This window comes from Crocuta crocuta, unplaced genomic scaffold (assembly GCF_008692635.1).
Source record: "Crocuta crocuta isolate KB4526 unplaced genomic scaffold, BGI_CrCroc_1.0 scaffold408, whole genome shotgun sequence".
In the NCBI taxonomy this organism is placed as follows: Eukaryota; Metazoa; Chordata; class Mammalia; order Carnivora; family Hyaenidae; genus Crocuta; species Crocuta crocuta.
In genome coordinates, this window is record NW_027527444.1 from 242,209 (window position 1) to 258,837 (window position 16,629).

The window sequence follows — 16,629 nt, forward strand, 5'->3', positions numbered from 1 at the left end:
GGGGGGGGGAGGTCCAGGGAAGACAGAGAGATGGAAAGAAAGGTATTAACCGGCACAGACTTCACTACCGCACAGTGGAGGAGGCAGTAAGTGCATCTCAAAGGCCTGTCATTCCCAGGACAGTGAGCCGACTCTACCCCCGCCAACCTCTTCCTCCCTACCCACTACCTTCCCAGCTCTCTCCAAACCCAGACCAAGCGCTTTTCACCCCTTCAGCACCCCTCCAAATCCAGACTGCACGGCCTCGGGTCCCAGAATGAAGCAGTGTGGGGCCTGGCTTAGGAGCCTTTCAGGCAGGAGGCTACTATAGGCAGCCTCCTATAGTACAGGAGCTATAGTTTAGGAGCCTACCACAGGCAGGCGGAAGCAACGTAGAAGGCCGCACCCCTGCAGGATAGAGGGGCCTTTGTTCCCCTCCTAGGAATCCCCACCTGCCCCAGTGTTGAACTCTATTCTGCCTCCCCACCTTCCCTCTTCCCTAATCTAGAATCTGAGCACCTCATTTCCAGGTGGAAACCCAAGGGTCATCTCGTTCCCCATCCTCACCGACTCCGCCCTCCACCCCACATCTGGGCCCAAGAAATATTATCAAAGGCTTCAAGAGGTTTCCTTACTCCTACTTCCAATTCTCCTTGGCCAGGTCCTCCGGCCCAGAACGGGGAGCGCCCTCGGCTACGTGCCACCTTCTCTGTGGCCATGTTTTTCTTCCAGCTGCTCAGCCCTCCGAGTCCCTTTTTCGTCCTTCCCTTACTCCTTAATTGTAAAGTGACATCACCTCTTTCCCACCTTCCCTCTTTCCCAACCAAGGATGCCTGAGCTGCACAAACAGCTGCTTTCTGCTCAAGTGCAGAATCCTGAGGCCCCGGAGCTTGATGTCAGCTGGAGGAACTGGAGGGGATATGGGAGGGGATGAAGGAAGAAGCACAGCAAGGGGAAACATAGAGGAGAAAATGTAAAATAAATTTGGGCTCATTTAGTAGATTACTGATTATTTGTAATCAGCCATAGAAGGCATTTTAAATCCATACGTAATTCTAATACTTAACTCCATCATTGGGTTTAATCCTGGCCGCCGACAGTCGTGTCAGAACTGCAGAGAATGCACTACAGATATTTTCAGTCGCTGAGCTGTAAAACTGCCTTGTTTGCCGCCCAAAGGACCAATAAGCCGTGAAACAAAAACTCAAAAGAAAACCAACCAATAGGAAAGAGGACACGAGTAAATGGATAATCTGTAAACTGTACAGTCAGTCAGCTTTTTACCGTCAGGTTGAGTGTGTGAAGGGGGCAGGGTTTCCTAAGTGCCGGAGCGCACCTGTCTATAACCACCACGCGTCACGCGGACACTCATCTCCCTGAGCTGGGAAATCCGGTCCAAAGTGAAGTAACTTCAGGGAATGGTGAAGCGCTTTAAGGACGAAGCGTGTGTGCACACGGCTACGCGGCTAGAACGCCTTCCAGCGCACCTCCCCACCCGCCTGTGTTCCAGAAGGGACTTCTCGGGGCCTCTAGGACCAGCCCAGTGACTCTCCCGGGTCCTGGCCCCAGGGCTGCCCTTTCCCTTCCCCGATGCAATCGATCTACGCCCATTTCTCTTCCTTGAGAACCATGTTTCCACTCTCCTTGGAGGCCAGAGTTGCCACACACACACACACACACACACACACACACACACACACACACCAGGTTACCCACCTCCATCCCAACACACACACACACACACCCACCCACCCAGGTTACCCACCTCCATCCCAACCAGCTGCTTCACATCTCAAGGGCACTTTTATCCCCAGCCCCTGCCTTCTCTTGCTTTGGTGCTTCATTCCTTATCTGACTTCAAAACCCACGTGGCACCCCCTAGTTTANGCAAGTGTGCTCTGCTCTCTTCAGCAGCTGGTCTACGCTGCCCCGGCAGCAGCTTCACGGAGTGTCTGGAGATACTGCTCCCCACCATGCTCCCCTCTCGTCCCACACTGTCGCCCGTACCTCCACGCCAAATACATTCTGCTCTCCGCCCACAGTCACACTCTCGGTTTCCTCCTTCATTTCACTAATGGCTCCTCCTCAGGCTCGTTTCCATTTTCACAGAACTCAAACTTCGCACGTCCCAAACGGCCCTCCTGGCCTCTCCCCCAAACCGGCTCTTCGCCATCTGTGCCCACGTCCCTCCCAGACTGGTTAACGGTGGCTCCATCCGCCTTGCTGTTCAAATCCAACCTTCACTCCTCTCTCGCACAACCCATGCCCAGTCCCAGAGCCTGCCCTTCTCCCCACTCCTCTGCGTCCAACTAATCCAAGTCAGAATCACTTCCCGCCTAGTTCATCACCATTTTCTCCAACCTGGTTTCCCTGGTTTCTCCAACCTGCTTCTGCCCTGCCCTCTCCCCCCACCCCCCAGGTTCTCCCTCCGTTTGGAACACTAGGCTCCTCACCTAGGTTTTTGCCCCGGCTCATCTCTGGTGTCCCTCAGGTCCTTACTTTACCAATGAGACGTTCCCTGATCATCTTCTTAAAATGAAAACTCCCGGGGCACCCGGGTGGCTTAGTGGGTTAAGCATCCGACTTTCGCTCAGGTCATGATCTCGCGGTTCATGGGTTCGAGCCCCGCGTCGGGCTCTGTGCTGACTGCCAGCTCAGAGCCTGGAGCCTGTTTCAGAGTCTGTCACTCCCTCTCTCTCTGACCCTCCCCTGCTCACGCTGTCTCTCTCTCTCTCTCCTAGAAATAAGTAAAACATTTAAAAAATTTTTAAAAATTATTTAAAAAAATAAAAAAAAGAAAACTCCCAGTATTCCTCTCTTGCTTTTCTGCTTTATTTGTTCCCATAGCACATGTCACCAACTTTGTTTATTTTACTGGCTGTCTTTTCCTATTAGAATATAAGCTTTATGAAGGTAGGGATTTTTAATATATTTTTTTCACCGCTGTACCTTTGGCATCTAGAAAATCATGTGCAGAGTGGGCACTCCATACATATTTGTTGACTAAATAAAAACCTAGTCCCAGTCTCTTCTCCCTTCCTCCCTCTCTCTCCCACTCCCATCTCTACCTCTGTTCTTCCGTCCCCAGGCCTCTCCTAAGATATTCCCCACAACCCCACCCCATCCAGTGCCCAGAAGACATCCTCTCCATATTATTCCACTCACTTTTCAATATGCCCTCTGATCTCACATTGGCTGGAGAGAAACCCATATGCACCGGGAGCGGGACTCTACAGGGTCCTGTGCTAAAAGAAATGAAGGGAAATCCCTCATCACTATACATATTGTTACCAAATACATGAAAATGAAATGAAAATACGTCATTACTAAATCCTCAAACCTTCTATTTTTAAAACATGGTTTGTAGTAAATGATAAAAAAAGATAATAAAAGCTTATAAAAACACAGCCCAATATTACAATATTTTAAACAGCTGCTAAAAAGGCAGAAACTGGGTTTCAGGGCCTGAAGGGGGAAATCATTTAGCACAGCTCCAAGCACCCAGGGGGCGTCCCATAAATCTAAGTGATGGTGACTGAGACGAGGCTCCCAGCTTCCTTGATGTGGCAGGGCCCCCCCGGAGATCTGTATCATCCATCCCTCTGTCTTCACACAGATTCTATCAAGTCAGGCCCACAGAAGCAGGCCTCCCTCAGGCTGCTTTTAAAGCCGCACGAGGGGCACAGGTTCACCACCTCTCTTGGTTACTTGATCCCGGTGGGCTGCTGAGCGACAGGGGCAAGGGTTTCTGTCTGAGCCTTTATAATCATGACATTGAGGGCTCTGATAAGGAACTCCTGGAAGCAGGTGGGGGCAGGGCAATAAGAGACAGCCACTGGGAGGGGGAGGTCCAGCCTCACCCTCAAAGGAGAAGGTCTAGGGCAGGGAATACCACTGAGAAGTGGGAAAGAACAGGAAAAGTGGAAGAAGCCAGAAAGGGGACTGGGCAAGAGAGAAGTGGGGTAGATGGTGTGGCAGGAGAATGAAATGACGAGTCAGAGAAACCCAAAGTGCTGGAGAGTTGAGAAAAGGGATAGAAAATAGGGGGGAAACTCTGGAGGAAAAAGAGTAAAAAGCTGAAAAATCACACCCCTACCTTTCTACCCCCCAGACACTGCTGCGTTTGGAGCAAAGCAACACGTCTTCCCCTGCTCCCCACTCTTTGCTCTCCTAAGATGGAGCACTTGAAGAATCAATGCCCGAAGCGAAGGAAACATATTCAGAAGAATTGGATGGAGCAAAAAGGGAGACCAGCCTTTAACAATATACGTGTGGCACCTGGGTGCCTCAGTCGGTTAGGCGTCCACCTCCTGATCTCTGCTCAGGTCATGGTCTCAGAGCTGTGGGACTGGGGCTCCGCACTGAGCGAGAGCTTGGAGCCTGCTTAGGAGTCTCTCGCTCGCTCTCTGCTCCTCCCCGACTCCTGTGCACGTGCACACTCTCTCAAAAACGAAACAATATAGTAAGCCTGAAACAGCTTACTCTTTCCTTATGGATGAGCTACAAAATAAATGCAAGCTATTTTATTTTATCTGATTCGTAATGAATATTAATGGTAAATATAATCAAACAAAATAAAACAAGCTGCAAATAGAAAAAAATGTGTTCTTGACTAAAAACTGACAGAAGCAGATTTTTTTTGGTTAAATTTCTAATTGCAATATTTGATTTAGAATAATTGGACTTGGTAGATAGAATGTCCATGAAAGTAAATTACTAATTGCAGATGCTGTAACTGGTTGATAGGAACAAAAAAACTTGATCCATAAAATAAGACCTCATTGAAAATTTTACATGGGAAATAATGATTCTGAGGAAAATAATTTCAGCAGCAGAAAAACAAAAGTAATTGGAAACAATTTGCCTATGTACATAGATAGGCCAAACAGAAAGGTTCCGTTCTTGGCGTATGAAAGTGATGCTACTGGTAATGTAAGAGTGCGTTGAGTTTCCAGCTTACTCCTTACGTCCAAGTCTAGAATCAGAATGAAGTGTGGTGTCTATCCCGTGACTGTGGGCAGACCAGTTATCAGGAAACATGTAGAGTTCTTATGAATTCTCACAGTGGGTGTGATTATCCTAAGAACCAGAAATCACAAGGTTCGTGCTGCAATCACCTGTCAGGTCCGTGCCGGGAGTATACTCCCCCTCCAGAGAGCAGCGCTCGGGCTCCAGGGACACACTTGCACGGGGCCTGCTTCCAAGGGGAAGGGAAGCAGTAGCACCAGCGATACAGAAAAGCCCATCTTATGAACGAGTCTGCTCAGGCTGGGGAAGAAATGAAGGGCCACAGAATCCATGGAAGGTATTCTCCAGGGGAAAAACTAAATAGCACCAGACTTGCACCGAGAGGGGGGAGTCCACGGCCGTGGGCACGAAGAACGGTGGGCTGGGCCTGGGTTGTGGTGCAGAAAACCACCCGAGGAGTGGGAAGCCACTTAGACCCCCAGCTATGGGAACTCACAGAGCCCCTGTGCTGTCCCTCATCCGTCCTGTTCGGTTTCCGCTTCTATAAAATCAACAGCCTTTATTATTCACTGAAGAGAAGTCTCTCCCTCCGGATACTCAGTTCTGACCTCCCTGTCCTTCCAAAACAACTACCCTCACGCTCCCCCAAACTACTCAGCTTCCTGAATACAAAACTAGGGTGAGGGCAAAAGGTAGAAAGAAACTCGGGTCATCCCTCAAAAAAGAGGTATGTTTGCCACCATTCTTGTTTCCAAATCTTCATCATGATGCCTAGCACAGAATTATTTCTCTGTTCTTTTTGGAGACGGTACTTTCTCTCATCATTTACAGCAGTTAGCTCACTTCGATTTGTTTTTCACTCGTCCCCATTCATTTCATGCTACTCCTCCTTCCTAGAACTTTTGCACTAAGGAAAATTCCTTCTCACGTTCTCTCTCCACTTTTCCTATGAGCCTTCCAGCATTCCTTTCTCCAAACTGACAGGAGAATTTTCTCTAAGCTGCTGCCATCGAGACCCCTCCCACCTTCACGACGAGTTCAGGGCAATTTCCCCACCGCTCCAAGCTCAGAGTTCCTCTCATGGCACACCAACACTGGCATTGGCAAGGGCACCCTTGTAAACTTTAATGCTCCAAAAACATTTCCACACTTATCGTTTACCTTTAAGCAACTCAATGAAATAAAGTAGACCTATTAGTAGCACTAATGGAAGGTGGGTCACCTTATTTCAGGTGAAAAAACTGAGTTTCAGAAAGATTAAATGATTTTCCTAAATCACACAGCTAGAGGGAGATTAATGTCTAGAACCTTGGTCTCCTAAATGTCCAACCAATGGACCTTCTAACCTTTCCAGGAAAAAAAATATCTTCTTTCCCCTTCCCACTTGAAGTAAATGCCCAGATGCCTCATCATATAAATAATCTTCCTACCAAACCTGGTTTTAGTTAGATCTCATCCCTTTCACTCATCACTCCAGAGCTCCAGCCTCATCATTAATACCTTCCCTTACCACGCTCAGAGAGGGCTCACTTACCAAATTTCACCTTTGTTCTTAATAGGCTATTTCTCCCATCATTCCCCAAGACAAAATTCCTCCCAGATCTTTCTGTTTAAAATTTTTTTTATTTTTTTATTTATTTCTGAGAGAGAGAGAGAGAGAGAGAGAAAGAGAAAGAAAGAGAGAGAGAGAGAGAGAGAGAGAGAGGCAGCATGAGCAGGGGAGGGTCAGAGAGAGAAGGAGACACAGAATCCGAAGCAGGCTCCAGGCTCTGAGCTGTCAGCACAGAGCCCGATGCGGGGCTCAAACCCACGAACCATGAGATCATGACCTGAGGTAAAGTCGGACACTTAACAGACAGAGCCACCCAGGCGCCCCAGATCTAATTTTTTCTGGTCTTATTGTTTGTATGAAGTAATCTTACCAGTCAGTATTCCTTTTATTTAGAAATGTATTTCTTTAAAATTTTTTAAATGTTTATTTTTGAGAGAGAGAGAGAGAGAGAGCAAGAGCAGGGGAGGGGCTCAAACCCACAAGCTGAGATCATGAGCCAAAGTCAGATGCTTAACTGACTGAGCCACCCAGGTGCCCCTGTATTTTTTCATTTAAAAAGTAATATCACCAAATTATGGAACCGGTTTTGTTTTACTATCCATTTCTTTTTCTAGCTTCTAGTTGTTGTTTTTTTTTTAATGTTTTATTTATTTCTAGGAGAGAGAGAGAGAGAGAGAGAGAGACAGCGTGAGCAGGGGAGGGTCAGAGAGGGAGGGAGTCACAGACTCTGAAACAGGCTCCAGGCTCTGAGCTGGCAGTCAGCACAGAGCCCGACGCGGGGCCCGAACCCACGAACCGCGAGATCATGACCCAAGCGAAAGTCAGACGCTTAACCGACTAAGCCACCCAGATGCCCCTTCTAGCTTCTAGTTTACAAATATCTCCATCATCTCCATCAGGTACAGCTCTTTCTTGTACAGGATGCAGCCTCGCTGAGGACCAGACATTTTCTATGATCCCCATCTCTCTCCACCTTGCTCATTACAGAGCTCTCTAAAGTGTTCCACTCTCCCTGTCTCTTCCCTCACTCTTAGGAGTACTTATTGAGCCAGGGAGAGGGAGTCAAGGTAGATTCTTTCTTTTGGGTTGAGGTAGACATCTGTTTGGGATTTGTTTTTGTCTGCTCAGCATCCCTCCCTCCCCGTGTTCCTGAACAACACCGGCTCCCTCTGGGCACTGCCTCTCATCACCTACCCAGCATGGTGGCCTGTCAACTGCATTTCCCCACCTTCTCGGCCATGCAGTACGTGGCCTGGACTGACCAATCCTAAGGTCCCATCTCCTATCTCCCGGGAGGCTGGACTCCAGTGAATCACTCACTCTAGAATTTTGTGTGTGCTGGAATCCACCGGGGTCTCAAATTAGGATTATAAAAATGTAGCGCTGCTTATACTTGTGCCCTTTCCTACCTCTCTCAAAGAGAGGAAGAGGCAAAGCCTCTTTCCTTCAGCCAAGTGAAAGGAAAGAAAGATCTAACAGATAGTGTTTGCGTTTTTGGATCCACTCAACTCCTATACTTAGAATCATGTGAATCCATAAACGCCCATTTTAGCTTAGAGTTGAGCTACCGTCACTTGCAACCCAAAGAGCTTTGACCGCACCCAGTGCTGTAAGCGGAAGTGACAATAACTGCATGACTCCGGGGAAACTAAGTCTCTTCACCTCACTCCACCGCCATCCCATCCAAAACAGTGCTTCACATTACCCGAAATTATTCATAGTAACGCCACCTAATATTCCACCACTGTGAAATTCATTTGGACTTTTAAAAATCTCCTTAATCCATCTGAGTGTGAATTATTTTATTCCAATAGCTTTGCTCTTAATGTCAAGCGAGATCAGACATATGAGGGAGTAGCAATTCTGGTGAAGAAAGGAGAGGTGGGTTTTTTCTTTAATACATATACAACGTGAAGAGAAGAACAGGCCTGGGTGGAACACAGAAGAAGGGTTCTGGGTAGTCTTGGGTTCTACAGAGAATGTCGAAATGTGAAACAGAAATCAAAGGACGGAGAAAGAGCCAAAGAAAAAATGTACAATCTACCCTCATCGGCTGCATACTCTGGTTCTCTCCCAGCGCTCCCCGTGTAAACACTGCTCAGAACACGGTGCTATTTCTATCATGACTCCCAGGCTCATTTCTCCCATCAGTGCAGAGAGTGTCACCTACCCTATACAAGTCTTAGTAAAGAAGTCTTCCCCAACTTCATGCCCGGGTAAGCTCCACATCCACGTCCAGCATGCGGACAATACGAGCAATGTCTTACACGCCTACTACTTTAGGGTGCTGAGCAAGTATCACCTCATTTAACCCTTACCTCTGTGAGGGAAGTATTGTCGCCTGGTTTTGCTGGTGAGGAAACTGGGGACTGAGCATTCTGCTGTTAATATTTGCCTCACAAAGAAAGGGGGGCACCAAGATCTGTATCCAAAGCCCATGCTCGATCCTCCGTGCATCACCATCCCTTTGTGAACGCTGGACTCCAACGCCACCCTAGCACACACATGGTACCAGGTGAAGACATTAGAGAGAAGGCCAGGCACTGATTCCACAACACAGCTTTTCTATTTCTCCCTCTCTGATGGGCACCCCTTCCTTCCTCACCAGGTGAAGTCGGACACAACTGATCCCCAAGCTTTTAAAAGTTTTTTGTCATATATTTATTTAGGGAGGGAGGGAGGGATGGGGGTGTGACAGGGAGACTGGGGGGAGGTGGAGGGAGAGGGAGAGAGAGAGAGAGAGAGAACAAGAACAAGAGCAGGGAAGGGACAGAGGAAGAGAGAGAATCTTAAGCCGGCTCCACACCCAGCACAGAGCCAAATGCTCAGTCTCACAATCATGAGATCTGAGCCGAAATCAAGAGTTAGACGCTTAACTGACTCAGCCACCCAGGTGCCCCAATCCCAAATGTTTTTGGCCTTGATAAGATCACTCACCTTCATTAAATGTCTCTCCCTCATATAATATGACAACCGTACGCAGCCACAGGTCTGATAACAGCTCCCCAATCCCAGATGGCGAAACCTCGTCTGTCCTCAAGCCCAGCCCTGCCTTCACCGCAAGACGTACATATGCCAGCCTGCCTCCTCTTCAGGTGCCACAATTCAGCACCGAGAAGTGTAGAGTTTCCCCCATCCCCTTTGCTCAGGATGCCTTTTTTCCCTCAAGGGAAACAATTAATCAATAAAGGTATCCCTAGAGATAAAACAAAATTGTAGAGCTGGAAGTGACCTTAGAGATCATCTAAATCAAACCCTGATTGTACTGATGAGGAAGTTAAGACACAGTGTGATTTTGCCAGGATCGGCCCAGTCACATATCTCTAGTATCTATGCATAATGTGTCGAACGGCGATCATCCACCTCAGCACAAGGTGCTTCTCACTCTCACTCCCGGGATAATTTCGTCTTCCTCCTCCTGGCACACTTCTGCACTATTCTCTTCCCGTTGCTCCCAGTGCAGACTTCCACTGCAATACCATTTCCGCCCTAATCCAGTCGAGAAAGCCACCTCCTCTAACCCCCAGCTCAGGAGCATTTTTGTTGCTGTTGCTCTCCCATCCTCATTTCCCCCCCATAACCCTACTCCGAGTCCCTGCAGCCCCCTCGCTTCTAATACAGATTTTTCATTTCATCACTTGAAGGTTATTCCTTTCCTTCTCACTACGGGAAGGGAATGAAGACGTGGCTTCACAATGACGTGCAGTAATGCGTTGACTCTTCCCACTACAACTCAGTTCGGCGTGTGTGAGCTGCTGTTCTATCGCACCAAATTCAAGCCTCTCTTCTCCCTAAACTCCATCTCCCAATGAGCACATCAGCGTTTCTCCCGTGTTACTCTGCCAGCTTTCCCCAGCATGACCGTATTTCCAGTGAAAACCCCAGCCTTTTCTCCATCACTCCCAGTCCAGACCTCCTTCCTCGTCACCACTACCCCTGTAGCCATGAGCACCAGCACCTGCAGAGAGAGCTCCGTCCTTCCCATTGGTTCGGGGTCTCTTCTCTCCTACCCCAGCACGGGGCATTTCCTATTCCCTCTAGATAAAAATCCTCTCCCACCAAACCCTGCCATCATGCCTACTTAAGTTTCTCTTTTTGCGCATCCATTATGCTCTCATTTCTCCTTCCTAATTTCCAGCTTCAAGGCAAAGATCCTTCTTTCCCCATTACTTTCTTTTTCTTAAAAAATTTTTAAATATTTATTTATTTTTAAGAAAGAGAGAGAGGCAGAGTGTGAGCAGGGGAGGGGCAGAGTCAGAGGGAGACAGAATCTGAAACACACTCCAGGCTTTGAGTGGTCAGCATGGAGCCTGACGCGGGGCTCAAACTCCCAAATCACGAGATCATGACCTGAGCCTAAGTCAGACGCTTAACCGACCCAGGTGCCCCTCCGCATTACTTTCAAGGCAAAATTCTTGCCTATGGCTTCCCATGGTGACATTACTCTCAATGCAAAGCACCTGGTTCATCATATCATGTTCCTCCTTTCCAATTAATAGATTTCCCCCTCATTATTCCAGTCACTTCCTTGCTCCCATTATTTCCAGTATAGACTATTCATGCCCATCATTCTGAGTATAAGAATTATCCTCCTAATCATCTAAATATGTATCTCCATATTCCCATATGCCACTGCAGAGGTCCTTCTCTGTCCAGCCCCCCCTTCCCCCCTGCCAAGTGTATAAGGCACCTCAATGGCCCGTTCTAATCCTCCGGATAAAATTTTCTTCTTGTCACATCTGAGATCTCTGTCTCTCAACTAGGGATTCTTAACCCTTTTTGTGCCATGAACTCCTAGGCAGTCTCATACAACCTATGAACCCCTTCTCAGAATGATGCTTTTTATGTGTATAACATAAAACACACAGGATTACATGAGAAGCCAACTACATAAAAATGCATTTTTCAGGTATTTAAAAATGACTTTGTGTTATAATCACATATGTTTATTAATTCGTTAAACAAGATGCCTCCAAAGCCTATATAAATTTGTAAGAAAATATCTGTAATTTCTATTGGTGACAAAAATCTCAGTTACTGCTGAAACGACTATGGTTACTGGCCTACGCTCATAATTAAAGAAAATGCCAAATTTTAGTTAGGTATAAAGCAAAATAAAGATGTAATTTTCCCCCTACCAATAATTAACAGATCTCTTTACAAGAGGCCCATGAAATCCACTGAAACTAGAAGAACAACATTTTATGGAACTGACAGAAACATTAAAAATAATCTGAATCGAAACTTTTATGTTTCAGATGAGGAAACTTAAGCCTAGAGAAGTTAGAAGACTGGACTCTCTCCTAGTGTCCTGAAAATACTAAGCCCATAATAGACACACAGTAAATGTTCCCTGTATTGAAGGAAGCAATTTACCAAGGCTGCACAGCTAATAAGTGATGAAGCCGAGACCTGAGGACATGTGTCATGACTCCTAAATAAATGTCCCTTCAGTCACATTAAGTTAATGCAACATTTGCCTTCTTATAAATGTCAGCGGAGCAAACGCTCTCACCGTGTGTTCTCCCTCAACATGTCTAGGAAGACCTGTGTCTCCACTGCGTCCAAGAAAACTTCCCTCCTAATTCTAACAGAAGTCTCTAATTCCACATCACGCTGTCATTTCCTGTTTTTCTCTCATGAGTAAATATGTCTTGACAGTCCTAATGGGTACCTATTCAAAAATTAATTGATGGTCATCTAGAACGTTCACCAGCTACAACTGGGGCTTCGCTTATAGCCATCAGCCCTCAAACATCAGGCTTCTAGGAAGTTTCCTAGTCTCCTTGCATGGTTTCTATCATTATTGCCAATCTCTATTCAGAAATTAACAAATTTTTAAATTTAGTTTTGTAAAATAATGTTCACTACACTGCCATCTCCCAGTTGGTCCCAGATATTCTTTTTCCTGTATCATTTCAATGTTTTCTTTTCAAATGTTTTCTTCTGGTCACCATGCTCAATACGGGCACTATCTTTCAAGCCCATCTCTCACTAGATTTTTTATCATCCATCCGCCAATGATATATGGACTGGGCCATCCCTCACTTCTTAAGTCTTTGTTTTCAAGCAATCTAATGCCTTTCCCCCTGAACCGTGCTCTAAGCACCCCCCGATTTAAAGTTTTCTTCTGTATTTCTCCAAACGGACAGCTCTTCCCATCGTCCCCGGGGCACCCAGCATCCCCTTCGCCCGTTGCCTCTGTAATGCGTATCTGCACCACATCTTCAAGTCAGCTGTCTTGACCTACTGTCAGTTAGAGCTCACAGGCAGCTTCACATACAGCAGGGTCACTGCTGTCCAACCCACTCAAGGCCGAACTCTCTCTCTCTCTCTTGCTCCTTTTAGAGTTTGGTCGTTTAGGGTTTACTACTCTCTTTTCTGCATTATTCTTAATACACAGAGAACTTCACCACCCACCCCAGGTCAAAGTTCCTTTCCCCGTCACTCTCACATGACTTTGTTCTTACGACTCTTTCGATCAGTTATGTTTGAATACAAGTCACCACTGCCCACGTGAGGCTACTGACCACTGGAAACCTGGCTAATCCAACGGAGATGTGCTGGAAGTATAAAATACACATTGGAGGTCGAAGACAATATGGAAAGAAGATATAAAGTATCTCATTAAATATTTTTATATTGATTAATGCTAATACTATTGGGCACACTGGGTTTAATGAAATATATTATAATTAATTTCATATGTTTATTTCTACCTTTTCAATATGGCTAATAATTTTTTTAATTATATAAATGCCTTGCTAGACAACACTATCTGGGCTCTTCTGAGGACTCATACTTTTAAATCTTCTCTAGGAAGCCAAATTTTCTCCTCTTTTCACACTTCTATCAAGACACCTTCTCCAGTTATCCTCACTGTTTCCCACACTCTAAATCCAGAATTATTTTCAATCTACCATTCTCAGTACCTTTTCTACCCATTATTTCTGCACACCGTATTTTTTTTTTTTTGCCTGTAAGAGAGCTTCTACCCTTGTACTCAAATCATAATAAAGTTCTGTTTTCTTCACCATCAATTGTAGTAAGATGATGTCTCTCTTGAAGCAAAATTTAAAAAAAAAAAAAAAGTAATTCCTAACAAAAAGAACTTTACTCATTCTCCAAACTGGCCTATCTTCACTATAATTTCATTTAATAGGGCTACTGACTGTAAAATGCTAAACAAATGTAAATCAATAATTTCAGACCAATGTCACCCATTCACACTAGGACAGCAATTCCTCCTCTGTCATTTTTAAAGACAGCAGTCTTTCTCCAAACTCTTCTAACGTTGAGATTCAATCCCATTATTCAAGCAAAACCTCTCTTATTTCACACTAAATATTCTAATACAACTTCCCAAATATCCGTTTTCCCACCATTTTCAGCACGGGCCATGTGTCATCGCTCCCCATGCTGATTTCATGTCTAACATTTCTGGGACCTCCTTTTCTTAACTACTTAAGGAGAAAAATGAGGACTGGGCAGGTGGACGTGAGTGGTGCGGTAAGAGTCCAAGGGGTCCGCGGAGAGTGACAGCAGGCGGCGGTTCCAGATAAAGCTCTTCCAGTCACTATCCTCAGAAATCTCTCCTTCCTGCTCTGCCCCACAAGCCCCACTGTAAGGCCTTTATGTGTATCCCTTCCCAGCACGGCTGATCACCTTCACTCTAGCACCTCTCAGGACTTTTCCTCTGTAAGGTGTCTGTCCGTCTGTCTGTCTGACTGACACACACACACACACACACACACACACACACACACACACACACACACCCCACTCTGGTCCAGAGAGGCTGTTCGCTCTTCCTACAGCCCAGGCTAGAAATCCCTTATAACTCTCTCTTCCAATAGACAGACCTCTTCTGTCTCATCTTCTCTCTCTGGATAATCTGGGAATACAGCATATTTGTTGGCCCTTCCTTTCCTCGATTCCTCTTTCCTCAATATTTCTTTTCTGTTCTTTTCCTCTGCTTACTCCTCTTACTCACTGTCTGGTTTTACAGTGAATATTCTATCTGCTTCAGAAAAGAGCCTCCATTCCATAAGTGGGTGAAAATAACCAAGGGAATGTGAAAGAGTAGGACAAGTTCTGCCATGGTTTGGGCGTGTTCCTCCCTCAGCTCCCCTTCCCCAGGGGTCTCCCTCTCTCCTCCCCCAGCTCATCTCCTCCTCGGGTATCTGCTGGTTCCTCCAGCTCCTCCTGCCCCCGAAGCCATCCCTCTGACAGCCTGCCTTGCTCTTCTCTACCTTAGGACCATCCTATTCCGAAAATGCTACCGATTCATTCTCCTTCCCATCATCGTGCCAGCTGCTTTCTCCCTCCCCTCCGGGCCCTTTAATCTTGTGCACATTTCTTCCCACCTTCCAAGTGCTGCTCTGTCATTTCCTTTTGATGCTCCTTAGAAGATGCTGCTCAGACTTTAGCCACTGGACCCCCGTGGCCCACCCAGGTACAAAAACAATAACCGAATCCCCAAAGCCAAAATGCCCAGGGCTAAAGGGGAAAAGAACAGGAAGATGGGCCCTGTAGCAGCGCTTGGAGTCTGGAAGAATGAGGAGACCTTTGGACAATTTCAAGGAAGAGCCTAGAAACCCATCACCGGGAATTGTCTTCTCCTGGCAAAGGACAAAAGGACTCTTGGACCTCCTTCTTGCCTCTGCTAGAGTCAGCCTCCAGGCCTCCTGAGGTCACGTTCTCCCGCTAAGCCGATGTGACGAATGGTTAAGCATAGGCGAATTCATCCTCGTGCTAAAGAAGTTTAAGCTTCAGGAACCCCACACTTGCATGCAGCCCCTCTTTTTCTTAAATAGAGACCACTAAATCATATAAGCTTTGTATCTCATCACACCTGGATTTGCCCCTGGAGAGGGGAAAGCTTTTCTGGCTTCTAGGGTTTAAGGACTGACTAGGGAGGTCAGGAGGGCTCTGAGTACTTTGATTCTGAACAGGGTTCAGTGTAATACACCCTGCCTCTAATGAGAGGGCGTTGTCCCATGGCAGACCCAGGGTTCCTGAATTATCTCTCAGCCGAATCTCACTGGTTCCAGAATCTTAGCTAGATTCTTGATTCCAGGCATCTGTGTCACACCCAACCCAGCCCAGCCTGTAGCCTCCCTGCTGACCCCCCAGTCAGTCCTGGTCCAGCAGGTGCTGGGCCCCTTACTCAGATCTTCAAGGCTGATCTCTAAATCTGCCAATTCAGAAATGACCTCTATGACTAAGGCTAAGACAGCATCACTGCTTTAAGACCCTCCCTTTGCCCCTGCATCACAGAGCCCATCTGGGGTCAACGCAGAACTGCCTTCCCCTGACTGAACGGACAGCTGCCCCAGTGTGCCCTCGCCCTGGGGTCTTGCTAGTGTCCCCAGAAGTCCCACAGCTGCAGCTCCTCTATTCTCTGCAGACGAGGGAAATGAAGGGATTCTTAAAAAGAGACATGGGGGCCAAGGCTTGAGGGATGGGGTGCTGGGAGAAAAGGCGCTAAGTGGGAAAGGAGTACCGGGAAGTCCTGCTGGGGCTTCAGGCGCTCTGGGAGACAGCAGCGCAGTGGCTCTGGGCTCTAGCGGTGCCGTGTTTGGAACACAACTGGAGGTGGCTCTGCGGAACCCAGCGGCCGGGGGCCTGGGAGTCCAGGGCCCAGGCAGGTGCCGAGATTCTGAGCGGGCTGCTGTCTGGGATTTCCAAGTGAACGAGCCTCCCACCCGGCGCCCTGGTCGGCCCCAGCACTTACCCGGCAGACTTGGGAAAGTCTCTGAGAAGTGCGGAGGCGGGGGCGGTGGGGGCTCTGCCACTTTCTCCCGGCCGGGCATCAGCTCCTCGGCTTCCAGCCCACCCTCCGGGCGTCGGCCACCGGGCTCGGGGTTGTTTCGGGCGGCAGTGGCGGCGGCGGCGGCGGCGAGCTCCTGGGGCCCGTAGAAGGCGTCGGGCGGCTCCGCGAAGCTGGGCAGAGCGGTGGTCAGCGCCACCATCGAGGGCACGGCCTGGCCCAGTCCCGCGCAGAACGTGTTGGTAAGGCGGCCGGCAAAGGAGGCTAGCGGGGCGAGAGGCGGGAGGCCGGCAGGCAGCGGCGCAGGGGCCAGCGCCTGCGGCAGCACTAGCGGCCGGTAGGGCATGAACATGGGATA

General features: G+C 47.7%; 1 protein-coding gene across 1 annotated transcript in view; it reads right to left on the reverse strand.

Moving 5' to 3' along the window:
- The window catches only part of GBX1 (gastrulation brain homeobox 1), a gene marked incomplete at its 5' end in the record, with an annotated part of 17,891 nt that extends 1,262 nt beyond the window's left edge, over positions 1-16,629 (reverse strand). Inside the window, one exon of the mRNA XM_077761532.1 lies at positions 16,236-16,629. Within this exon, the coding sequence (XP_077617658.1) occupies positions 16,236-16,629 (394 nt within the window). The remainder of the gene's footprint in view (positions 1-16,235) is intronic.